The sequence below is a fragment of the Rhinichthys klamathensis genome, unplaced genomic scaffold, assembly GCF_029890125.1.
Source record: "Rhinichthys klamathensis goyatoka isolate OS25496 unplaced genomic scaffold, OSU_Roscu_1.1 h1tg000417l_1, whole genome shotgun sequence".
In the NCBI taxonomy this organism is placed as follows: domain Eukaryota; kingdom Metazoa; phylum Chordata; class Actinopteri; order Cypriniformes; family Leuciscidae; genus Rhinichthys; species Rhinichthys klamathensis.
In genome coordinates this window covers 245,511-271,121 of record NW_026606915.1, presented here as the reverse complement: position 1 = coordinate 271,121, position 25,611 = coordinate 245,511, and the positions used below count along the sequence as shown (strand labels likewise).

Below are 25,611 nucleotides of genomic sequence, written 5' to 3'. Positions count from 1 at the left end.
GCATGTCAGCAGGTCATGATTATCATCCTTTCCTCCCACACTTGAGTGGGAAGCGATCATAGATAGCCTCACCTCCTTTGGCCAAATGATCGACTGTTCTCTGAGGTACTGCAATCTTTATGACATTCATATCTGCTGCATTCATCATGTTTGACATAGATGCAACATAGCTGCCTTCCTTAAACTCTCAGGTGCTTAATCAGAAGATGCGTTCAATCAGCTAATTGGAGTATAGATTAATATTTTGGCAAGCATTTGGCAGTTTGTATTGAATCAGTGTGGGAGACTGGGTAAGGGAAAAAAACTGATGGAAGAAGTTGATCCCTTGTTGAACCATTATGTATTTATTTAATGTTTTCTTGGTGGGTTGTTTTTTTTGGAATTCAAATAAGGTCAGCTTCCTTGGTCCGTCTTAATTGTTCATCATGACCTTCAATGAGCAAAGAGAAAAAGGAAATCTAATTAATTCATCTAATGCAAATCTCTCTAAATTTCTTTGGGTCATTTCCAAAGCTCAGGGATTTGTTAACCATAATGGCTTTAGACAGAACTTAAAGGGATAGTTCAGCCAAAAATGAAAATGTTGTCATCATTTACTCACCCTCAATTTGTTCCAAACCTGTATGAGTTTCTTTCTTCTCTCAAACAGAAAAGAAGATACTTTGAAGAATGTCTGTAACCAGACAGTTGACCGTAGCCATTGACTTCCATTGTAGGGAAAAAAAAAATACTATGGAAGTCAACGGTTACCGCTAACTGTCTGGTTACCGACATTCTTCTAAATATCATCTTTTGCGTTTAACAGAAGAAAGAAACTCATACAGGTTTAAAACAACTTGAGGGTAAGTATAGCTAAATTATGACAGAATGATTTTTTTGGGTGAACTGTCCCTTTAAAGAACTGTAGGCTAGTTTAACTAAAAATGTAATGCATGCATATTATCCATTAAATCGTACACAGTGTTGTGAATACATTATTTCTCCAAAAGCATTATAGTGTACCTTGTCGATCCAGTCATTGAAAGAGGACACACGGGTGAAAACAGTAGGCTTCCTAACGGTGTTACAGCCCAAACCAGAAACGAAGCTGGCAATACCGTGCACCTCCCAGATGCCGCCAGTGTTCTTACAGTTCAGAGGACCGCCAGAGTCACCCTGCATGTTCACAAAAAAAAGCAATTTACTAACTAATTAATTGTCATATATTGTCCCTCACACACAGAAACATTGAGATTCGGACAGGACTAACATCAGTTTGCCGAAAAACAGGTCATTTGGGCTGGAATTTTTTACAGAGGTTGTGTGAGAAAACACAGACTTGGCAGATTTGGACGCGATTAAAATCGCATAATAGCCCAATGACCTACGTGTGTGAAAGACGAATTTAAATAATTAATTCAACCGATTCGTTTAAAACACTGTCACTGAATCATTCAGTAACAAAACAACACGCGGTAGCTTTTGTGGCTTCGTTTGGAATTTTATTTGTTGACGGAGCCAAAACAGAAAAGTGGCGACATTGTGTCTAAAATGTAAGTTTCTCAATATTAACTGTTGGTTTACTGCACTATTGTATGAAAGCAAATTTGGAACAACGTGGCTCTTTTGCTCGAGGGATATTGCTTAAATTAGTTGCGTTAAGTTAGCTACTCTATAAACTTCAGATGTCTCACAAATGAAGTGGGACAAGATTAGAGCTGCACGATGGATAAATTGAGAATCACAATTTAACTTTTTTTTTTTCAAATAGAGATCACGATTCTCCCACGATTCTGAACCGACAACTAAACAAAATTGTTCTGACAAAATGTTTATTGCTGCAGTCTATTTAAAATGTTCAATTAATCTGAGTGGATGTTTTTTTTTTAATTGGTTTGAATGAATGATTCAATGACCCATCAATAGGCCTGGTTTCATTACTGGATGAATCCGTATTTTTAATGATTCTCTTAAATTAATGATTCTATGACAAAAAAATAGTCTTTTTTGAGTCATTTGTCGCTATCTGGTGGCGTAATCGACAAAATCGTTATTTGAAGTTAGGCCTACTTGGTGATTTTGTTCGATTTTGATCAAATCCATAGACATCAGTGTTTATTGGTCAAACTATTAAACTTTTATCCCAGTACTTTTGTGATAAATTAATATTTGTAACACAGAAATAACGATATTGTGATGTTGAAAAGACTGTTTGTGAAGCTGTTTCATTCATACAACTGCTCTCTCTGGGTCAGCCAGCACCAACGCAAATTTGAATGTTCCGGTGTGATTTTTTTGTAAAAGTTTAATAGACACTGGTGAATCGTTGTCATCGTTGTACAGCTCTACACAAGATACTTGTTTCTGAACACAGACCGAATAACTTTACTCACATTGCAGCCAGCGACAACGCCGTCTCCCCCAGCGCAGACCATAGATTCCTTGACGGTGGAGCCCCACCAGTCAGACCTGGAGCAGGTAGCGTGATCCACAGCGGGCATCAGTGCTTGTTGCAGTCTGTCAGGAAGAGAGCCTCCAGCTGGGACACAACCAAAGTATGTTTATTAATACTGTTCTGTACAGATTATCTCACATAAACACTAAAACATGGCAAGGGTTTGTTTTACAGGGTCAGGTTTGTTTTATGCTTTAGGAATATTCCAAAAATTATTACATGTGTGTAGGCTATGTCAGGTCGTGTGTGCACACAAGCACTTACTGGAGATTCTTCCCCAGCCTGTAATGTAGCAAGGGTAGTTGTTTGGGAGGCCGGAGCCAGCAGGAGGAATGCAGCCCAGATGCACAGTGTCACTCAGTGTCACAGGCTGGGACAACTTGATCAGGGCAATGTCATTTCTGAATAAGCACAATCACAAGTGAGAGCTGTTGTTTACACTCACTGTGTTGATGTCCACAGTCAGTGTCACAAAATAAACCCGACAGGGTGAGTAGGACTGGGATGTGAAGCCATATATATGACTTGATGACTGTACTGTATATAAACTGATTTAAGTTTTTTATAATAACGTGATTTTTATAATCCACCTTATTTATCAACGCCGAAGTAAGCTATTTTTTCTTAATGTGTGAACCTTCCGATTCATTGGCCACTATATAACTATAAGAATAACAAAGTGCAGTAAACAGTAAATTATTCACTGCTCAAACCAATGTGTTTATGATTGATAAATAAAAATATGAAAACCGTTTGCCATATTAAGCAACATCATTTAAAAATAAAGTGGATAGAAATATTTTGAAAATTGTTTGCCTGTCATTTTAAAAACGGTCAGTTTTACAGTATGTGGTCTTTATACAAAAATACTTGCTCTAATAACCTAATTAAGTATTTCAGTGAGTTTAAAATCCGTGAATTCGATCAACGTATTGACCAGACATGTTACCTTTCTATTCCTTAAAATGAAATATGACAGAATTTATGTAAAGATCTACAAATACTTACCCAAGAGCCACAGACATGGAGTTCCATTTCTCATGTACAATGATCTTCTGAGCACTGATGGTCGTTGAGCCGTCCTCATATGCGGACAGGTCATGCTTACCAACATGCACCCTGTAGTTGCGCCCAGAACTACAGGAGAGAAAATGCATGATGGTTAAAATCCAGTTGAAAGCTATTGAATTCCTCATGTTCAAAACATTTAACACATTTGAAAATGAATTGGATTCTGCACTGACCAGAGATTAATATATTAGATGAACACTGGATTGGACTCTTATACTGTACCTGATGCAGTGAGCAGCAGTCATCACCCAGTTTTCGGCAATGATAGATCCACCACAAGTGTGATACCATGAGCTACCGCTCTGATACTGCAGAGAGATCTAATCATGGGAAACATAATTAAGCATGGTACTATTATGTTAAACATACAAATATAATTTAGATACTGTTAAAACAGTAGACCTTTGTACTAGCAATGCCAAAATCAGGGGTTTGATTCCCAGGGAATGCATGAACTGATGAAATGTAAGCCTTGAATGTTGTAAATTGCTTTATAATGTAAATGAAATGAAAGGGAGGGAACAGATGCAAAGGCAAAGTGTGGATAGTAAATCTGAGGCTGGCTATTTGTGAGACGGAGGTAGTAACGAGAGGAAATGAGAAATAAAGGCAGACAAAATGGTGCTACATACCTGCCATGGCCAGCTGTGGGGTCTGGCTTCCTCTCCATTGACCACACGAGTGATGAGAGGCTCAATGGGTGGTTTTCCACACCCAAAGGCTGCAGTAGAAATTCAGAATAAAACCTTTACAACAACATCTGTAATCATTATGTTGCAGGATACTAAGTCTAAGTCTCCTGACCACTTCTGTTCAGGTGTGCAGACTTCTTACCGCTAGCGATGAGCACTGATGCTAGGATGAGGGCGAACATGTTGACTCCGGTCAGCTGCCCGAGCACTGGCATTGCCCACTTTTAAACTCTTTATTAGTGATGTCACATTGGCCACACAAAATTATGAAATAGGTGCTGCATGAATCATTCCACCAGTTTTGCCTGGAAAAACCTATCAGTTTCTGAACAGCTGCTTTCCATGAATCCATTCACATGGCCTTCATGCTTAAACCTCTGTCTTGACTCAGTTCACTTAACCCTTGTGCTGTGTTTAAAACACGTAACCCCTTTTGTGTTCCCTGTCAAAAATAACCAGCCTTTTGAAAATTGCTCGTAAATCGCTCTCTATGCTATATTATCACCAAATATTGGATTCAATCTTTTTGTCAACTTGTATTTCAATTAGCACAGGTTTTGTATTTCTATTTTGAACTGATTGATCACGGATCTGAGCTTACTGTATGCACCTCAGTTTTTGAGTGAAAAAAATCATTATTTGTGGATACATTTCGTCAATATTCAACAAAATTTGGGGGAAAAAAGTCACTGTTTATCAAACTACTGTGTTTTAATGTTTAACTAAGTTTGTTTTGAAATGCTTTTATTTTGTACAAAATGGTACAAACTACAAAGTCACATTTATGGTGTTCCCGATCAGAAAATATTGAAAAGGCCTCGGATGTGCATGCGTGGATACATACACACTCGTGCTATAGTGCACACAGACACACACACACGTTCATGTACTGTACACAAACAAACTATTTTGAGTGTACAGGCTTTCTTTTTCACAGGGATGACCTTTATCCTCAGATCAATGAGGCCTACAATCAGTCAGCTTCAAAAAATAAATACAAAACCTGAAGAAAAAAAAAACAAGTTGAAAAAAAGATTGAATCCAACATTTTGTGATAATATAGCATAACAAGAGATTTAGGCTATTAGCTTTTTTTTTTTTATAGGTCGGTCATTCCCGGTCACCGGGAACACAACGTGTGAATTTGAGCCATTTTGTGTAAGATAAAAAAAAGTATACAGAACAAACTTCCTGGTTAAACATTAAAGCACACTAGTGTGATAAATTGTACAGAATATTAGGTCGAAAACTGCGGTGCATAAGCTCAGATCAACAAGAATGTGAAGGTGATGGTGGTGGGAAAAACAATGGGGGAAGTATTTATACCCTGACTGAGTAAAGTCAGTAAGTTTTAGTATTATGCGATAACGTTTACTAGCCTTTTTGGGAAAAAGAAAATCCTCTCTGGGTAAAAATGACCTGAACACAACCTGAGGTAAACTAATTTATATATATTAACATACAGTCTTTAGCATACAATATAGCATTTACATTAGAAAGAGAGCATCATTTGGAAGGAAATAACTTGTCAAGTCAGTGGGTGTGAGTTTCCTAAATTGTCTTTTTTTTTCTGGGCAATGTTTAAAATGTTAATAAAGATTAATAAAATGTATGTAATAAATAACTGGGGCAATTCGCTATATACAATATCGTTAAAAAAATTGGGGTCGGATTTTTTAGTAAAAACAGTAATATTGTGAAATATTTATATAATATATAATATTTACAATTTAAAATAATAGTTTTTTATTTTAATATGATTTTAAATGGACATTTATTCCTGTGATGGCAAAGCTGAATTTCTTATTATTATCAATATTGAAAACAGTTGTGCTGCTTAATATTTTTGTGGAAACCTTGATACAATTTTTTTTCAGGATTCTGTGATGGATAGAAAGTTCAAAAGAGCAGCATTGATATGAAATATATTTTTGGTAACATTATAAATGTCTTTACTGTCAGTTATGATCAATTTAATGCATCCTTGCTAAATAAAACTATTAATTTCTCTTTTTTTAATTACTGGCCCCAATCCTTTGAACTGTAGTGTAAATTAATCTCTATTTTCCCCAAGTTGTAACATATGTTGTTCTAATATATGTTGTTAACCCCCTCTTAGCCGCTGTGAACAATGTTTCATTTAAATGTACAGTAGGTATAACCTGCGGTCAGGTTTGAAAGTGTTCAGCACAGCAGATGGTAAGTTCTCAGGGAAACGAGGTTAACAGCAAGATTGACCCGTATCTCAATTTCTTTTTTTGGGTCAGAAAATTCAGCAAATAATATTGCACCTTTGAACCCACTGAGCACTCCTCAGACTTTATATGCTGTGTATTTATGTACTTTGTATGACATGAAAGTAAGAGGGTTTGATGGTTCCTCTGTCATTGTCAGACTGAAAGTCATCATATCATAAAAACGCATTTGGGCCAATAACTCTCTATTTAATCATGCATTGAATCAACCATTGATTGAAAAAAAGCACATCTTTCCCTTAAATATTTTAACGTAAAAAACAACAACCAGTAAAATGAGATTTTGTAACATAAATGTTTTTTAAACAACCATATTATCATTGTGCAGACACACCATTTTTTAAAAAAAAAAATTATTGTATATTATTTTTGGTATTTTTCCTCAATTTGTAATAATTTAAATTTGTACATTACATAAAATGTTGCTATTTTATATAAAAGTTTACTTTAAAGAAAATCTACATTCATTGTGATAACATGACAATATTTAGTGGACGATTGCTTTCATCTACTGGGAAACAAACACTTAAATGGGCTCTATGCACGGCGGTATTTCCGGTGAAGGTCTAAGGATGCTGGATTACTTCCGCCGATCGTAGAGTCCAATGCTATACCGAGAATTTATATTGGTTTTTATACTCTATTGCTATACTAAAGAAACGTTAGTCACAAAAACAGACAAAACAGACACTCCTCGTTTTGTTTATGCTTTTTTGTTTATTATATTAAATACACATAACTATATATAAAATTACATCTAAACGTATTAAAGTTTCGTTTCAAAGACGAGAGGACAGTAAATTTTGAAGACTCTGCCATAATCCCATTTTCCTCGGTTTTCCTCCGCTTTAAATCTCCCCACCCGGAAACGCAAGAGCATCCTTGCATCAAACGCGGAAGTTATGCGTGCATATCAAGGGGGTAATCCATCAGCCGGAAGTTGAAGCTGCCTCCGGGGGCCGCCATTGTAGCTGGCTATCACCTGCTGTTAGCATCCCATTGACTCCCATTCATTTTGGCATCACTTTGACAGTGAATAACTTTACATCTGAGGCGTCCAAAGACTCCATTTGTCCATTATTTATTTCTAAAGAAACATGACAATGTATAAAAGGCTCCATTACTTTGTATCTTACGTTATGGCCCCGTAGAAGCCATTCTTGTAAAAATAGGCTAACGATTGCGTCATAACCACGGGACGCTCTGTCGCACTGTAGAGAAATTACCGTATAGACAGAAGTAGAAGCTCGTAGGCAATTGTTTACTGTCTATGAGGCAATCAGGTGGACATGGAGGCATAAAGTCAAGTGAGATGCCCATAGATAGAGAGTTCATAAAAGCAACGGGACAAAATATTTCAACAACAGATTTGTTTCAGATTTCAATTCAGATTTGTCCTGGCACAGCTACTAGAAGGTCAGAACGGTTGCTCACGTGACAACTACGTCGTCAAACTCAGTTTGAGCCTGCGCAGAACGCTTGGCTATCAGGAAGTGAGTGCCCATGTTGGGCTTCAACTCTCTCCGTTGAAATCAACGGGGTCGCTGTGTCCATTTCTTTTACTGTCTATGGTGCATATAGCCCATTAAAATAACATGACAATTTAAAGGGATACTCCACTTTTTTTTTGGAAATAGGCTCATTTTACAACTCCCCCAGAGTTAAACTGTTTAGTTTTACCGTTTTTGAATCCATTCAGCCGATCTCCGGTTCTGGCGGTACCACTTTTAGCATAGCTTAGCATACATCATTGAAGTGGACAAGACCATTAGCATTTCTAAAAAAAAAATGACCAAAGAGTTTTGATATTTTTCCTATTTAAAACTTGACTCTTCTGTAGTTACATCGTGCAATAAGACCGACGGAAAATGTAAAGTTGCTATTTTCTAGGCTGATATGGCTAGGAACTATACTCTCATTCCTGCGTAGTAATCAAGAAACTTTACTGCCGTACCATGAGTGCAGCAGGCGTAATGATATGACGCAGCGCCTGAAAATAGTTCCGTTGTGTTGACGGAAGGTAGCCTATTTTCAGGCGCTGCGTCATATCATTACGCCTGCTGCACTCATGGTACACAACATAATACTTGAAGAGATTATGTTGTTCTATATGCCGAAGAGAAAATGCCCCTGAAATGGGTGTTTCAACAATACAACGACCCCAAACACACAACTAAACTAACTAAAGGATTGAGGTAATTGAGTGGCCACTGTCCAGCTCAATCCCCTGACCTCAACCCCATTGAAAACTTGTGGGTTTACATTAAAAACGCAGTTTCTGGAGCAAAACCCCCAAATTCACAGGAACTATGGAATGTACTGTAGTTTGTTCATCCTGGGTTGAAATGCCTGTTTCGTGCAGTTGGTTGACTCGATGCAATGATGCACAGCTGTTATCAAAAACAATGGTTATGCAACAAAATAATCTTTAAAAATGTCTTCAGTTTATAAGTGTTTGAAGAGAAAAATGTTGAGACTGCTTTTGTTGTTGTTTTTTGACAGATTAATATTTTCTCTTTGCTTCCTGAAATTAATGCAAACTTGATAACATTTATTAATGCTTTGATATGGATTTGAATGTTTAATGTGTCCACTGGGTTTGAAATATGGAAATGAAAGATATTAAAAAATATTTGCACTTTATTCACTTTTATTAACCCACTGCTATTTCTTTGAACATAAATCTCCAACTCGGGAAGCCCTGAAGAAAACTAATCATCCTACATTGAGATGATTAAATCATTTAGATCAGTGGTTCTCAAACCTGTCCTGGAGGACCCCCAACACTGCACGGTTCCTTTGTCTCCCTAATCAAACACACCTTATTCAACTCATCAGCTCATTAACCCATGTGATAAGTTGATAACCCAGCTGATGAGTTGAATCAGGTGTGTTTGATTAGGGAGACAAAGAAGAACTTGCAGTGTTGGTGGTCCTCCAGGACAGGTTTGACAACCAAGAAGTCTGTCAAGGAGAAGATAACAAGAAGATCATGAGTCTCTGATTGTTATGCTTTTGTTGCGTCACCCTACTGCTGATCAGGTTAAGGCTTTTGTTATCTCATGTTATCTGTAACTTAATGTTGTATGTTGGCATGACATTGTAATTTTAGTCTGTTTTCCCTAAGTATCAGAATGTTCAAATTTGGAGTTTAGCAGTGGAAATTAGCAGTTTAAAAGCTTTGAATTTATAAACATTATATTTGTGTCTGTTGGAAAGTATTAGTTCTTCCTATTCCTGTGTATAAATAGTCATAAATTTGTAGAACATGATCTAATGTAAAAACTATTAAATATCTATGTCTCTCGTTAGATGGCAGAAAAGAAGGCTGGTATTAAAGACTGCCATTACACTGCCAAAATCACTTTTAACTGTGATATAGGGCCTACATAAATGAAACTAAATTCATATTTCATCTTTATCAAGAGGAATAAATAAAGCAGCAGATAAACATTTAATTTGTCAACTCTGAACGGTGGCACACGATGTGGCACAATGGCTCTGACAAAGTCCTGTTTGCTTTAGATTTAGCCCATCCCACCCTGGCATGTGTTTATAAGACGGTATTGTATTGTTAGAATCTCATTGTCTGTCTGTTCTACTTGTTCTTAGTGTTTCATATATTATTAAGATCAAGAATCTTAACAGCCAAAGTCATGTCTAAGCCTGCACAGGATCCAGTGTATAAAGTGCCAGGTAAGTCTTTCTATGCTCTACTACTATAGTCTCATCTCAGTGTGTTATGTAATCATCATCTCTCGGGCCTTTATTTAAGGTTTTGCCACATGGATGGATGCACATTGTATTTTGTCAAGCCATAACTTTTTTTGTTAGAAATTGTACTAAGATAAGCAAATTTAAACTGATAGACTAGACAGCACCAACTGTTGTCTGATCGTTTTTAAGAGATCCATGGAATTTATTCATTTATAAATCAGTCAAATGTGCCTTGTCCATATAGGCTAAGCTAGCTAATTCTCTTCTTGTTCCTGTTGCCATTTGGTCAAAAGGGACTGTGTTGCATAAATAGATTGTGCCAAACCAGCATTCATTCAACAAGACTTTATTTAAAGACCGGGCTCTAAAGCGGAACTATTCCTTCGAGTCTATAAAATCCTGTACTTTGAAAGCTAGTGATGTTCTACAGTACATGAGGTATAGCATCATGGTTGGTGGATCAAGGTTAGGGGATATTTAAGGCAACACACACAGAAGAGATAATCAAAAGCAACTTGAGTTTTGCAACACTTTATTTTTTTACATTCACTAATGCATTTCATTCAGTTTATGATTAAAGTAAGATACAATTGTTCTTTATTAGCTCATGTCCTCCAGAACTCTGCACAGTCTAATCATCCACCACATTGTCTGTGTCACATCTCTCATGATTTGTTATGGTGTGATTTCTTCTCAGCTAACAAAAAACGGCCATCTGCCAGTGGTCTGGAGTTCATTGGTCCTCTTGTGAGCTCTGTAGAGGAGACCCCAGACCCCATCAGTACAGTTATTAAGGGTCAAATTCCCTCCTGGGTCACTGGCAGCTTCCTTAGGAATGGACCTGGCAAATTTGAGTTTGGTGAAAGCAAGTAAGAGGGCAACATATTGCTATAATCACAGCAAGATCAATTTATTTTCATCTGGTTGTTTTCTTTGCTTATTTGGCTTCATCTCTTCCTCCTTAGATTCACCCACTGGTTTGACGGCATGGCCTTGATGCATCGTTTCCACATTAAAGATGGTCAGGTGACCTACAGCAGCCGGTTTTTGCGCAGTGACTCTTATGTACAGAACGCAGAGAACAACCGAATTGTGGTGTCTGAATTTGGCACCCTAGCAACACCTGACCCATGCAAGAACTTCTTCGCTCGGTTCTTTTCACGTTTTCAGATTCCAAGTAAGCATCAGTTGGAGGTGAAAGTGGCATGCGTACCTGATCAGAAATTTAGACAGAACACTGCAGGCCTATCTATAAAGATAAGATCAAAAAGCACAAGTACAGTACTTGTCAAAGTTAATGCAATTACTACAAAACCTTCATCTGAACCCATTCTAATCATCAGTTGTGTTTGATTAACAGAGGCAACTGACAATGCAATAGTGAGCTTTGTTAAGTACAATGGAGATTTTTACGTAAGCACAGAGACCAACTTCATGCGCAGAATCGACCCTGTGAGCCTGGAAACCAAAGAGAAGGTATATGACAATGTTTCACAGATACAGAAATTAAATGAGATAGCCACTTATCTGTATGTGATTTTGTTTTTTGAAAGGTGGATTGGTCGAAATATATTGCAATTAATGCAGCAACAGCTCATCCACATTATGACAGTGAAGGAGCGACTTACAACTTGGGAAATTCATGCAATCAAAAAGGTGGGATGCAGATATAAACCCTTAATGGCTCCTTTTTGTAAATTATTTCAGACCACACAGAATTGCAAAAATTCAAACTGAATCTCTTTGACCATCTGCCAATTGTCAAACAAATATTCCCTTCCCCAAACACATGAATGTTTCCCCAAACACATGAATGCCTGTTTTGACAGCACCACAGTGCCACACTTTTAAGGAAATCAACATAGAAATGGCTTGTATATTTTTCTTTATTATTCTGGGATATAAGAAAATATTTTAACAACAAAAAAGGCACTTCACCTTCTATTTCTTTTCTCAAAGGCTTCTTCTACCATATCCTCCGAGTACCACCAGTTGAAGGAACGAACGATATTGCTGATCTGTCTGGTGCTGAGATTCTTTGCTCTATTCCTGCTTCTAACCCCAGAAAACCATCATACTACCACAGTTTTGGTAAAAACAATTTGTTAATCTAATTTGCCTTTCTGCTTCTTTATCCATATATAATCTTATGAGAATTATTTTGCATCTATTTACATAGGGTTGGAAATGTGGGCCACACGTTTGTTCGTGGAGATTATATGTGTCAAGTATATTATCTCCTGCAACAAACAGATGGAAAACAATTCATTTTTTTGTTTTTTTTTGCAGTTTGTTAATTTTTTACCCAACTGTTTGCAGTCTTGTCGGAGAATTACATAGTCTTCATTGAGCAGGCGATCCAGCTAGACCTGCTTAAAATTGCTGGAAGGAGCATTAATAAAGTCATGTCCTGGAACCCGGATCTAGACACCATCTTCCATGTGGCAGACAGACGCACTGGCCAGGCAAGGCAGAGTCTATAACAACATCATACTGACATCTAATTGTGGGCACTGTGTATTTCTGCCACTTCACCTCTGTTTATATCCCTGCAGCTCATCAAGACAAAATACTACAGCAGTGCCATGTTCACCCTGCACCAGATTAATGCATATGAGGATAATGGATATTTGATTATGGACATGTGCTGTGGAGATGATGGGAATGTGATGGCTGACTACACGATGGAGAACCTTCGTCGAGCATCCGGGGAAGAACTTGACAAGGTAATACCTTCACAATCCAGTACATGACAAATTGCGATAATGTTGACACCTCTTTCAGTTTCATCAAAAAGTAACTTTAATGCAACATGTCTATTGGCTTTTCCAGTTCTTCAATTCATTGGGTACAATCTTGCCACGGCGATATGTACTGCCTCTGGACGTTATGGAAGAGGAGCCCAATGACCACAACCTCATCAATTTGCCGTACACCACTGCCTCTGCTGTGAAGACTATAACTGGTGTAAGTGAACAAGATGTGGAGAGAGGGGGGGACTGGAAAAAAATTATATTAATAGATATCAATAAAAGTTATTTCTCTTTGGTAATAGGTGTTCCTCACCCATGAAGATCTCTACAATGATGACCTGTTGCAGTACGGTGGTCTTGAGTTTCCACAGATAAACTACACTTACTACAATGCTCGACCTTACCGCTATTTCTACGCCTGTGGCTTTGGACACCTGTTTGGTGACTCTTTGCTTAAGATGGATCTAGAAGGAAAGAAGCTAAAGGTACCATCTTAAATGAAAATACTTTTATTTGAGATTTATGACGGTTCATTTCATTTGGGAATATAATGTTTGATCTGCTTTGTTGTATGTAGGTGTGGCGCCATGTTGGTTTGTTCCCATCAGAACCAGTGTTTGTTCCAGCACCTGATGCTAAGGATGAGGACGATGGTGTGGTCATGTCTGTGGTCATTACACCAAGAGAGGTGAGTTTCATGGTGTCATCATACGCTTGTAATCTAGCTCCATTGGCTTTCTCTTGTGACATATTAATATTAAGACTTCTTATAGGGGCCAGGCCCCGAAGCGGCTGTAGGCACTATTGGAATTGTTGATTGTCTTTATTATTCCTCCCCAATGGGAGTCTTTGACTGCCCTATGAACCGTAAGTAGGAAAATAATGAAAATTGGTACAGTTGTAGTGATGGTAATGAATAGAAATCTGACCAACTTTGGGGTATCTAGGACTAACTCTATAGTGCCAAAAATAACAGTTATACAATAACAGTTAACTGAAACAGTTATAACTTTTTAATCTTTTGATCTAGAAAAATGAAACTTAGTACATCTGATTCCTTTCATCATGCTGATCACGCTAAACATCTTACATTTAAGACTCCACCCATTACAGTAGTGGCAATTTTTTCGCTACAAATGATCTTTGGACCTAGCTGCACAAACATGACGAAACTGAATTTCTTTATTCGTCATTGTTCAAAAGTTATGATGTCATGAACTTAAAGATATCGACCAAAAATTGGCTCAGACTTTGATCAATCCAAGTCTGAACCAATCAAACTTTGATCAATCGAACAAAGTGGTAACCGCACCAGCTACAGGTCATGAGATATGAAAAACAACTATTTTTGCTAATAACTTTTGAACAGTTTGTCAGAAAATCGTGATGTCTATGGATTCCTTGTATCATGCTGAATCCATGCATAACGATTATGCTAAGATTGGACAACCCATCGGTCCGCCATTTTAGATTTTGTCATAAATTGCTATATATTTTAAAAATGATTTGACATAGGCACAAAATTAGATAGGGATCATCAACAGCATGTCCTGAAGGTACCTGGGAAGATTGAACACAGTGCCACCTAGTATTCCAGAGACATTTTTGAAAAAAACACTTGTAACTTTTGAAAACATTGTCCAAATATTGTTTTCTCTGTGTCGTTTCATTTCCTGGCTTATGCCGATTCTGACGATGTGTCATTTTCCATGAATGTGACTGTCATAAACTGACATGACTGAAATAAATTGCTACTCCTCCTGCAATTTTTGTCCAAAATCTGATCAGATGATCTTTGGACTGAACCACACAGAAATGACTGAATGGATTTTTGATATACCATTCCTGAGAAATATCTCTCCAAAGTTGACCGCCTGTATTTGTTGTCTTATGTTAGCTTAGCATGCTAACTGGTTATCATGCTAACCAGTTGCCACTCTTTCTAATGTGGCTCTTCAGCTATCAGGTTAACCATAAGCTATGTTAACATTTAAGTTAGTTTAGCATGATAATCTAGTTAACATGCCAAGTACTGCTTTGGTGTGCTCATTCTCACACTGAAAGCTTTCCTCGGCAGCCTGGTGAATCAGTGTCAACTGTGTGGCGCAATCTGTAATGCCACAAGCCCTGAACTTTCAGGCCGTGGGTTCGAATCCTGCGTGGCACGTGCCCAAAATGCAAGAGGCACTGTTTCCTGAAATGTTGCAAGAAGCTGCATCTGTTGCAGACATTGCTTCTTTCTGAGAATAATCTAATCTGAATTTATTAAATATAACATGTGGTGCATTTATATACGAAATCTTCATTTTTAGTTAATTTTCACTTGAACTACTAAACCTCGGCAGCCAGATGAATGCATGTCTTCTGAGTGGCGCCTGGTGATAGGCAATGAAGACTTGACCAGAAAGTTGGGGGTTCGAATCCCATATATGGTGAAATGATTTGTCAAATACATTCAAGAATTTGTTTGGCTCTCTATTGAAGCTGTTGTTTTCTGTCATTTAAAAATAACAAATAATAGTCTGACATCTCTATGATACATTATGCTTAACTACAGAATTTCCAAACAAAAGTTTGTTTAAATTTGTGTTTAAACTATTTTTACATGAATCGTTTTACCAATGTTCTGACAACATCTTTTTTTAAGAATTTACATATATCAACATCTTAGGATGGTATCAGTAATAACCTTCCTGACTTTCAAAAAACTGAAAGGGTTTTGTATTTCTACAACATACCACCCTTCATGAAAACTATAGGACATTTAAAAACTTTAAAAGTAACTTTTAAAAACCAAAGTATTTTAAGCTCATTGAGCCATTGGAAGGGCTTGGCCCGGTGATGGCTGCTGGCAGTTTTAGGATTTAGTTTCCTTTTTGACAAATGCTCTGGAGAGCTAAGGGGCTGAATTTTGTTGAAGAAATTTAGTCATACATAAGTCATATAAGATAAATGATACGATTTCTTTTACCTCTTTACATGTCAGAGTTCACTGTAAAATTTCAGTTATGACATGCCTGATAATGTTATTTAACTCTCTTTAGAAAAAGAGCAGTTTCCTCCTTGTCCTTGATGCCAAGACCTTCACAGAGCTTGGACGAGCAGAAGTTCCAGTGGACATCCCATTTGGCACTCATGGACTCTTCAATGAGATGAGCTAAAATAGAAAATCAACAACTTCAGTCAACTCGTAAGAGTGGAACCATTCTACAAACTATTTTGAAATATGTGAGACCTGCAAGAACTTGCATGCAGTATGAGTCAGCCATGTAATCTTTGTAATTTTTGTATCAAATTAATCTTTTTTTATTATGTGTATTCTGTGTATTTGAATCTGACATTAAAAACTTTTAAAAAGCTGACATGCTATGTTATAAGATTTAATTCATGCATCAGGACCATTAAAAAAGTGAAGGTGTAAATGTGTTTTAAAATTATTAATAAACTAAAAGTGGTTTCCAGTTACAAATTAAAGTTATACACTTTGCATTAATTATAATGAACCAAAAATCTTAATACTGACGGGGGAAAGCTCATGGACATTTTACGCTTGGGGTAAAATGACCTCTCGCTTTTATTAAAACCTATAGGTTAATCATTTGATTTGATTTCACAGTGTTTCTATTACGACATATCTTAATTTAAAATATGGCAATTAAATGTAAATATTCATATGCATGCAAGTCATAGAATAATTTTACTTCTCAGATAGGCCTAAATCTTTTTTTACTGGGATTCTGCTTGGTCTGTCATCGGTTATTCAAAATTGTCAAAATAAAATTGTAAATAGAATAGCTGATTTAGTATTTTACACATTCATGATTTCTGGCTATTGCCGAGCTGAATTTTCAACATCATTACTTCAGTCTTCAGTGTCACATGATCCTTCAGAAATCCTTCTAATACAGGTCCTTCTCAAAAAATTAGCATATTGTGATAAAGTTAATTATTTTCCATAATGTAATGATAAAAATTAAACTTTCATATATTTTAGACTCATTGCACACCAACTGAAATATTTCAAGTCTTTTATTGTTTTAATACTGAGGAATTTTGGGTTTTCATGAGCTGTATGCCAAAATCATGTCTCAAAAAATTAGCATATTTCATCCGACCAATAAAAGAAGTGTTTTTAATAAAAAAAAAAAGTCAACCTTCAAATAATTATGTTCAGTTATGCACTCAATAGTCAATACTTGGTCGGGAATCCTTTTGCAGAAATGACTGCTTCAATGCGGCGTGGCATGGAGGCAATCAGCCTGTGGCACTGCTGAGGTGTTATGGAGGCCCAGGATGCTTCGATAGCGGCCTTAAGCTCATCCAGAGTGTTGGGTCTTGCGTCTCTCAACTTTCTCTTCACAATATCCCACAGATTCTCTATGGGGTTCAGGTCAGGAGAGTTGGCAGGCCAATTGAGCACAGTAATACCATGGTCAGTAAACCATTTACCAGTGGTTTTGTCACTGTGAGCAGGTGCCAGGTCGTGCTGAAAAATGAAATCTTCATCTCCATAAAGCTTTTCAGCAGATGGAAGCATGAAGTGCTCCAAAATCTCCTGATAGCTAGCTGCATTGACCCTGCCCTTGATAAAACACAGTGCACCAACACCAGCAGCTGACATGGCACCCCAGACCATCACTGACTGTGGGTACTTGACACTGGACTTCAGGCATTTTGGCATTTCCTTCTCCCCAGTCTTCCTCCAGACTCTGGCACCTTGATTTCCGAATGACATGCAAAACTGAGCAACAGTCCAGTGCTGCTTCTCTGTAGCCCAGGTCAGGCGCTTCTGCCGCTGTTTCTGGTTCAAAAGTGGCTTGACCTGGGGAATGCGGCACCTGTAGCCCATTTCCTGCACACGCCTGTGCACGGTGGCTCTGGATGTTTCTACTCCAGACTCAGTCCACTGCTTCCGCAGGTCCCCCAAGGTCTGGAATCGGTCCTTCTCCACAATCTTCCTCAGGGTCCGGTCACCTCTTCTCGTTGTGCAGCGTTTTTTGACACACTTTTTCCTTCCCACAGACTTCCCACTGAGGTGCCTTGATACAGCACTCTGGGAACAGCCTATTTGTTCAGAAATTTCTTTCTGTCTTACCCTCTTGCTTGAGGGTGTCAATGATGGCCTTCTGGACAGCAGTCAGGTCGGCAGTCTTACCCATGATTGCGGTTTTGAGTAATGAAACAGGCTGGGAGTGTTTAAAAGCCTCAGGAATCTTTTGCAGGTGTTTAGAGTTAATTAGTTGATTCAGATGATTAGGTTAATAGCTTGTTTAGAGACCCTTTTCATGATATGCTAATTTTTTGAGACAGGAATTTTGGGTTTTCATGAGCTGTATGCCAAAATTCCTCAGTATTAAAACAATAAAAGACCTGAAATATTTCAGTTGGTGTGCAATGAATCTAAAATATATGAAAGTTTAATTTTTATCATTACATTATGGAAAATAATGAACTTTATCACAATATGCTAATTTTTTGAGAAGGACCTGTATGTTGATTTAGTGTTCAGGAAATATTTATTATACCATCAATATTGAAAACAGTTGTGCTGTGGAAACATTGATAGGCCTACTTTTTTTTAGGATTCGTTGATGAATATAAAGTTATAACAGATGTACTTGGGTATAACCTGTGGTCAAGTTTGTGTTCAGCACAGCAGATGGTAAGTTTTCAGGGAAACGAGGGCAGCAAGATTGACCCGTGTCTGCATTCTTTTTGTTTTTTAGGGTCAGAAATTTCAGCAATAGGATATCACACCTTTGAATGCACTGAGCACTCCTCAGACTTTATATGCTGTGTATTTATGTAGGCCTACTTTGTATGACATAAAAGTAAGATGGTTGTCAGACGGAAAGTCATAACACATTTAGGCCCCAGCTTGTGTTTTATGACAACTCTCTAAAGAATCAAAATGAGCACGTCTTCCCTTTGAACATTTTTATGTAAAAAACACATTTAAGCAAAGCATTTTCTCTAAACACATTACCATTGCAATCAAGTTTGTTTTACGTTAAGATGTAGATCTTAACTGCAATTACACAAATATATCTGATTTCGGCTGAACATTTAATATGACATCTGAATACAATACACATACAAACACTGTTCATCTGTTGCCCAGAGACAAAGCAGTTGCAGCAGGGGCCCGTTTCAATAAGGAGGTTCAACCAACTCTGAGTTAAAACTTGAACTCTGAGTTGACTTACCCTGAGATGGGAAACTCTAAGTTGACTGACTCTGAGTTAAGCGCGTGCACCACAATAAAAAAGCCATTATCAATGGAGCGCAGATATTATGAGGCACCATGGCAACAACGCCAGACAAAAAAAGTCTGCATATTTCTCACCAGCAGAACTGTTTTAGCTTGCGAGAAAATAGTTGCTCGAGTCAATGCTTAAGTTTACATTTTAATTACTGTTATACAGTGTTGGGTGTAATTAATTACCAAGTAATCTAAATACAGTAATTCAATTAAAGGGATTACTCTAAATTCTTCTGTAATTTAAAGTAAAATCTGATGTAATTGCATTAAATACTGCATAGACTATAGAACAATTCTGTTTAAAACAATAGTGGATTTAACATACATATATTTTTAATGTTACCTTCTCTCTCTACACATTTAGTCAATTCAAGAATAATTCATGCAATTGTATATTGTTAATTTGAAAGCATTAAAGTGCAGTTTCCTTATATTGTTCAAGTGGTTGATGTTGATATGGGATTTAGTAATTAGTAATAAGTATACTTTCCAGAGATAGAAATTATTACATTAATCTAATTACACTGTTGAAGATGTCATTTCTAGTTAGTAATTAATAACTATTTTAGAGTAACTTACCCAACTGTTATAATATTAGAGGTGAAACTGGAAGAACAGTAGCCTATGTTATTCAACCTAATTTTAATTTTCATGTAGGTGCAATCCTGCAGGCATTAAAAGCAGCTGAAAATGAATTATAAAAACATAATTCAATCAGGTAAGGCTTGAGCATATCATGGGTGTAGGCTACCTGACTTTACAAACATTTGACATATTAAATAACTAAATAGCATCCAGCATATAGCAGTGCAGCAGCATTTTTGACATAGGTCTAATTCTGTTTTCACACAATTAAATGTTCATTCTCATACAACTCAGCCAACAGAAAGAAGGCAGAGGCTTGCAAAACGGGGGGTGGGGGGGGGGAGACCTGCACCACCTCCACAAATGCAGAGGAGATGAGCCTGAATGCTGGAAGGCCAATGGCTGAGGGAATTCCTGGAGGGACTTCATCAGAGCCAATCACTCCCCAGGATTCAAGGGCCTTCATAAGATTTAAGAGGTCTACATATGTGTTGTTATTCTTTATATAGGCTATTTTTGATATTTCCATTTATTTTATTTTACTTTACTTTGGGTTGGGTTTTTTGTTGGTCCCAACAGATTCTGATGGTAATATCTGTCTTTTGGAGCCTCCTGTCCCAACAGAACCCCAGGCAGTTGTAAGTACTCAATACACCAAAAATTATGACAAATAGTATTATAAAGTTTACTCAATCAAATTTTAATCTTCACAGGACGATGGGGATGAATAAACAGTTTTTCTGTAAATGCCACAGTTTAATTCTGTAGAATTTGTTTAGAATTACATGATGTAACTCTAAACTACTGTATTTTCAGTTGCCAGTTAAGATGTTATTTAGACTTTATCTTATTAAAAAAATAGAAAAAAAACAGTAAAAACAGCAATGAATAAATACCGAAAGAATGAATGAGGTGTTTAAACTCCGCTTCCTCTTTAAAAAAGGGGAGGAGACTGAAATAAACTATAGGTTTACTGAAGAAAACCTGCTCCCGACCAGGTTAGGTTCACAGAGTTAGTTACCATGGTAACTGACTCTGAGTATAAGTTACCTCTCTTTCAGAAACGGGCTTGACTTACTCTGCTTTCTCAGGTTTGACATACCTCCCATTCTAAAAACGGAAAACCCAGAGTTTCCCTCATTTCAGGGTTAACCTACTCAGAGTTTTCACTTAACCTCCTTTCTGAAACAGGCCCCAGGATGGTCATGTATGTCTTGTACTTTAGGATTAAAAAATAAACATAAATTTAAAGGGTTTTTCACACTACCCTTAACCCCGGGTTATCGCCGTTCTAATCACCGCTTTTAACCTCGCGTAAAGGAAAGTTCCACAATTGTGATTTAGGGTGCGTTTACACGTCAATGATGTACTAAAAACGGAGAAGTTTGTTTTTTGTACAGATGACAACGTTATCAAAAAACGCCCCCCGTTCACACGGATCCGCAAAACAACTAGAAATGCTGTATTATGCATGCCAGGCAAGTAGTTGGTCGATGTAACTTTGAAAAGAAAGACTGCGCACATAAACATTCAAGCACGCATGTGTAAGACTGAAAAAAATGGTTGAAGAGATCTTCAACCGAAGGACCTTGCTGCAAATTAACATTTGAACATCTCACACACACACTTCTTCCCCGCATCCCCCACTCTTGCAGAGATCACCCAAACTCACACAAGAATCTCTATGGTTTTAATGTGAACAATTATCATACAGTTTTATACATGTGTTTAGTATTATTTGAGATGTCTCAGTGCGACTGGTACAAGTGTCCCATTTCCAAATAAGTAACAAAAGGTAAGGTTTTTAAGAGTTTAGGGATAACTGGCACACAAAGGAATGTGGTCTCTAGGCATGGTCCTACCCCCCAAAAAGGTGTAAATTCCTGAATGCAAATCCCCACTGTTAGCAAATGGCCAACTTCTACCCCCAGTAAGTCTGGGGGGTGAACACAGTAAATTTCCACTGTAAACTCATGTTTACATATGAAATGAGGTCTGGCTATATAATGAAATGCAGCGGAAGGATCAGGGCCTTTCTGTATCTCAGATCAGCCCGTGAATGCTGAGTCGCCGAGACTCAGCATTCATTTCATAATGTCGGGTAAAAGATTTTCCTCTGTTCTAGAACAGTTTGCATTGATTATCTTTCAATTGATTATGAAATTGCAATAATACATTTACCTGACATAATAAATTGTTATATTTGATTATTCTAACAGACTTTGACTTTATTTTCATTATAGAGTTAAAAGGAATAATCAAACATTCACGTATATTTAATGATGCACAGATATCATTGAAAAACCTTTTTATTTATGGAGTCAGATGAAATAACGAGTTAATACATAAGATAAAATGTATTGCATTTAATTAAAAATCCCTTTGCCATGAGAAAAGACGGAACACACGTGAGACCTTTACCTCTAATCGAATACCGCCATTGGATCGAATTAGACGGCCTTAGACATGCATAGACTAAACACGTAATACGCATTCGCATGCCATCACTGTTTTCACAGATTTGCATTTTTTTTTGTCATTTACGTTGAGACGATAACAGTATCGTTTTCAGAAGTTTGCGTTTTCAGGACTGTTTTCAGGACTCATTTGTCATATAAATGAGTGGCCATTAAAAGTTTTCCGTTTTTAGTTAAAAATGGTGTAAACAGCCCCTTAATACTAGCGGGGTTATGACTGCTTTTCACGAGTTCACACAAACAAATAAGTCAGATAGAATAAATGTGTGTTTGGCGTGCTGTCCAAGGAGAGGGCTCCAGGCTCGGTATTCGGCCCGAACCCAGAGTAGGCTACCCATGCGTTTGTCCAATCAATGACACTGACACCGCAAATATACAAATAAGGATGTTAAGCCGGGTTTAGGAATGTACAGTGTGAAACGGCTGCGTACAAATATGATTAACTGTTAACCCCTGGTAAATTATGAGCAATGTGAAACGTGAATCGAGAAAACCCAGGATTCCCTTTACCCTGGATTTAGAATGGCCTAGGGTTATATATTTCAAGTATGAAAAGTGTGTTATTCTTATATATAAACATCAAACTCAGAATTCAACCTCACAGGAACTGTTGCATAAGTTGCCCTTCTTATTCAAAGGATAATGTTATGAATGTTCTCCTTAAAGCCCCACAGAAAACGCATCATTCGCATATCTGTAACTTAATGTTATATGTTGCCATGTGTAAGGAAGAGGTATAATTTTATACACTGAAAAGGCAAAACTTATCTAATTTTGACATCTTCTTTTACTTTTCTGACTGAAACTCCTCTGTACAATATATAGTCAACTTATTTATTTTGCTTGGAAAATTCTTTATTTATAAATTTAAATTTATGAAGAACAAACCTCTTTTCAATGTTTTTAAACTTGACTTAAAAAATTATATAGACTGTATTTCTGGATTAGATGGTAAACCAGCATCAAAATGTATGCAATATTTATCTAAGTTAACTTTAATTTAACTGATATTTACTGTCTGATACTCTGGCTGTGTACTTTTGTTGTTTGTAATTTTTATACAGATTATTTGTTACTTATGTGATATTTGTTTCAATTCTCTATTGGCGGATGTATATTTAGCCTATTTATTTTTCATGTTTATTTTATTTTTTATTATTCTTTATGAAAGCGTGAACTGTAGCCTAACTAAATGATTTTTGTATTACACGTTCAATTTCTTTTTTCGGCAAATTGTAACAAATGTGATCTGTGTGAAAATTTGAGAATGTGAGAGAATGTGAAAAAAAAACTTTGTAAGGAACAGGAAGTCGCTGGTTATTCCTATGTGCCCTGTACATCATATAGTATCTCCAGAGCCCATCTCTAGTATCTATGGGTTATTCTTTTTTTTACTGTCTATGGGTTATTCTTTGTTATCGATTCTGAGGATTCTGATTCTGTACGGAAAGCGAAAAAGGCCAAAAGCATTGGCGCAACATTTAAATGTCTTGCTACACTGCAGCATAATAAAATGGTTCTCGCACTCCAATCATATTTCTTTGAATTAATTTAATTAACTTCGCACTTGTTCATAGTTTTTGTATTATGTCTGAATATATTCAGTTGAATTGTGCCCATACAAATCGCCTTATGTGTCCATGTTGACATCCAAACTCAATGCCTCATATTATTGTCTTATTATTATTTATAAAGATTGCAAAACGTCAGAGATGACAGGTTTATGATATACAACTTTGTAAACAATATACAAATATATTAACAATGAGTTTAATGTCACCAAAATACACACGTGTATTTGTGAGAAAAAGAGTTCCTCACATTATTGTCACAAGGGAAACACATTTTCAGGTGACACCTTTTGTTCCCTGTATGAAATAAAAATAATGAAATAAATATGAATAAAACCATATATTGCTATTACTACCTTTATTATTATTTTTGACATGCAAGATAAAGGCTATGGGTGCAACATAACAGTCTAATCATAATTAATTCAATTTCAGAGGGCACTAATTAAATGAATAAATTACCCATATTAATAAATGGTGTTCTAAATTGGGGAGATGACCACACAACATTGTCTCCTGAATTTTTATTCTTGCTGGCACATTCCAACATTGGATCCAAAAATGTATGGGGAAATCATGAACTACAAAACTCAAGGCACATACCCATTTGCATTAAAAAGACCATAAATATGTAATTCTCAGACGTTCCTCCAATTTCCAAATTGATGGCAAGTAATTCCAAATGATAATTATTCTACACAGTGGAGACAGCTCTAGATAACTCTACAGACAGGACTCAGGAGTGAGGTATAGTGATACACCAAGACTTGATACAAACAAAAAGTCCATACTTGTCCATGGACTATAGCCTTCTTATAATTAACTTGCCAGGAACTAGAACATCAAAAATAACCTATCCTGCAATTTCAGTTTAAATTAGCCTATTTCTTTCATTGGGCCTTTGTAAAGGGGGCATCTAAATTGTTGTTTAGATTTATTTTACTAAAGCTAATAAAGCTATTTCAATAGATGGCCAACTTTACTACCTCTCCTCAAAAAATGGAATATAAATGTGTTTCTTGCAATAAATAACAATATCAGTCTTTCAAAACAAGCATTATTTATTTTATAAAATGAGACATTTAAAGCACCTGTGAAGTGATTGTGATTCAAATAGTCCTGCACTAGAGGCTTATCTGTATTTTATAGTCTATGGTATTAACCAGAGCCTTAATAAAACATCACATTGAAATTGGTAATACGTTTTAAATTTGAAAAGAAATAACCTGGATTGAATTGACAGATGGGAAAACTCAATTAGGGCTACAAGTTTCGGAAATAAAATGCAAAACTTTTTTAACCTTTTGGCTTCCCGTACATCCAGTTGTGCTTCTTGCTCGTCATAGATATACTTGCTCGTATTCAGTTCTGATGGTAGCCTATGTATGGTAACTTAACTCGGCAACTACGCATGACTTGTAGTATGATTGCGTAAAGGGAACAGGAATTCCGGTAGGGAACAGAATCGACTGCTTTAACGGCCCTATTTAAACGTTTTTAGTTGAAAACTGTGTCGTGTATATAGCCCCCCCCCCCCCCCCCCCCAGCTTTTATAAATGTGCCATAGAAAAAAAGCCTTATGGTGTGCATCTTGAGACAAAACAATAGATGGCACTGCCACTGACGTATTTTAAGATATGTCAGTGCGAGTTGCTTTCAGTTAAAACAGCTCAAACATGCATTTTAGTCTGGGACTAGGTTTAAGCCTTGTCCGTGAAACCGAGGGTTAAATGTGTGAACTGAACAGCTGCACACTCTGTTGCTTTGGCTCTGTACAAGGTCCAGTTCGCTTTA

At 36.9% G+C, this 25,611-nt stretch overlaps 2 protein-coding genes across 2 annotated transcripts; one reads left to right on the top strand and one right to left on the bottom strand.

Annotated features, from left to right (window-relative positions):
* Positions 1-370: 370 nt before the first annotated feature.
* ela3l (elastase 3 like) lies at positions 371-4,459 on the bottom strand. Its single transcript, XM_056235253.1, has 8 exons — positions 4,340-4,459; positions 4,138-4,226; positions 3,728-3,825; positions 3,443-3,571; positions 2,699-2,835; positions 2,373-2,518; positions 1,003-1,155; positions 371-430 (listed from the first exon to the last, which is right to left on the bottom strand). The coding sequence occupies exons 1-8, from the start codon at positions 4,410-4,412 to the stop codon at positions 413-415; spliced, it is 843 nt and encodes a 280-aa protein (XP_056091228.1). The 5' UTR covers positions 4,413-4,459; the 3' UTR covers positions 371-412.
* A 5,619-nt stretch (positions 4,460-10,078) lies between these two features.
* Positions 10,079-16,120, top strand: LOC130070739 (carotenoid-cleaving dioxygenase, mitochondrial-like). The gene is made up of 12 exons (XM_056235238.1): positions 10,079-10,148; positions 10,867-11,038; positions 11,135-11,346; positions 11,530-11,645; positions 11,723-11,825; positions 12,129-12,260; positions 12,489-12,634; positions 12,725-12,895; positions 13,002-13,136; positions 13,225-13,407; positions 13,500-13,610; positions 15,967-16,120. Exons 1-12 carry the CDS (start codon positions 10,109-10,111, stop codon positions 16,081-16,083), a joined length of 1,638 nt encoding a protein of 545 aa, XP_056091213.1. The 5' UTR covers positions 10,079-10,108; the 3' UTR covers positions 16,084-16,120.
* The last annotated feature ends 9,491 nt before the right edge of the window (positions 16,121-25,611 follow it).

Coding starts and splice junctions, on each gene's coding strand:
- LOC130070739 (XM_056235238.1), top strand. CDS start 10,109: ATGTCTAAGCCTGCACAGGATCCAGTGTATAAAGTGCCAG. Junction 10,149..10,866: donor TCCAGTGTATAAAGTGCCAG/GTAAGTCTTTCT, acceptor ATTTCTTCTCAG/CTAACAAAAAACGGCCATCT. Junction 11,347..11,529: donor TTCACGTTTTCAGATTCCAA/GTAAGCATCAGT, acceptor TTTGATTAACAG/AGGCAACTGACAATGCAATA.
- ela3l (XM_056235253.1), bottom strand. CDS start 4,412: ATGCCAGTGCTCGGGCAGCTGACCGGAGTCAACATGTTCGCCCTCATC. Junction 3,826..4,137: donor CCCACAGCTGGCCATGGCAG/GTATGTAGCACC, acceptor TCCCATGATTAG/ATCTCTCTGCAGTATCAGAG. Junction 2,519..2,698: donor AGGCTGGGGAAGAATCTCCA/GTAAGTGCTTGT, acceptor GTTGTGTCCCAG/CTGGAGGCTCTCTTCCTGAC.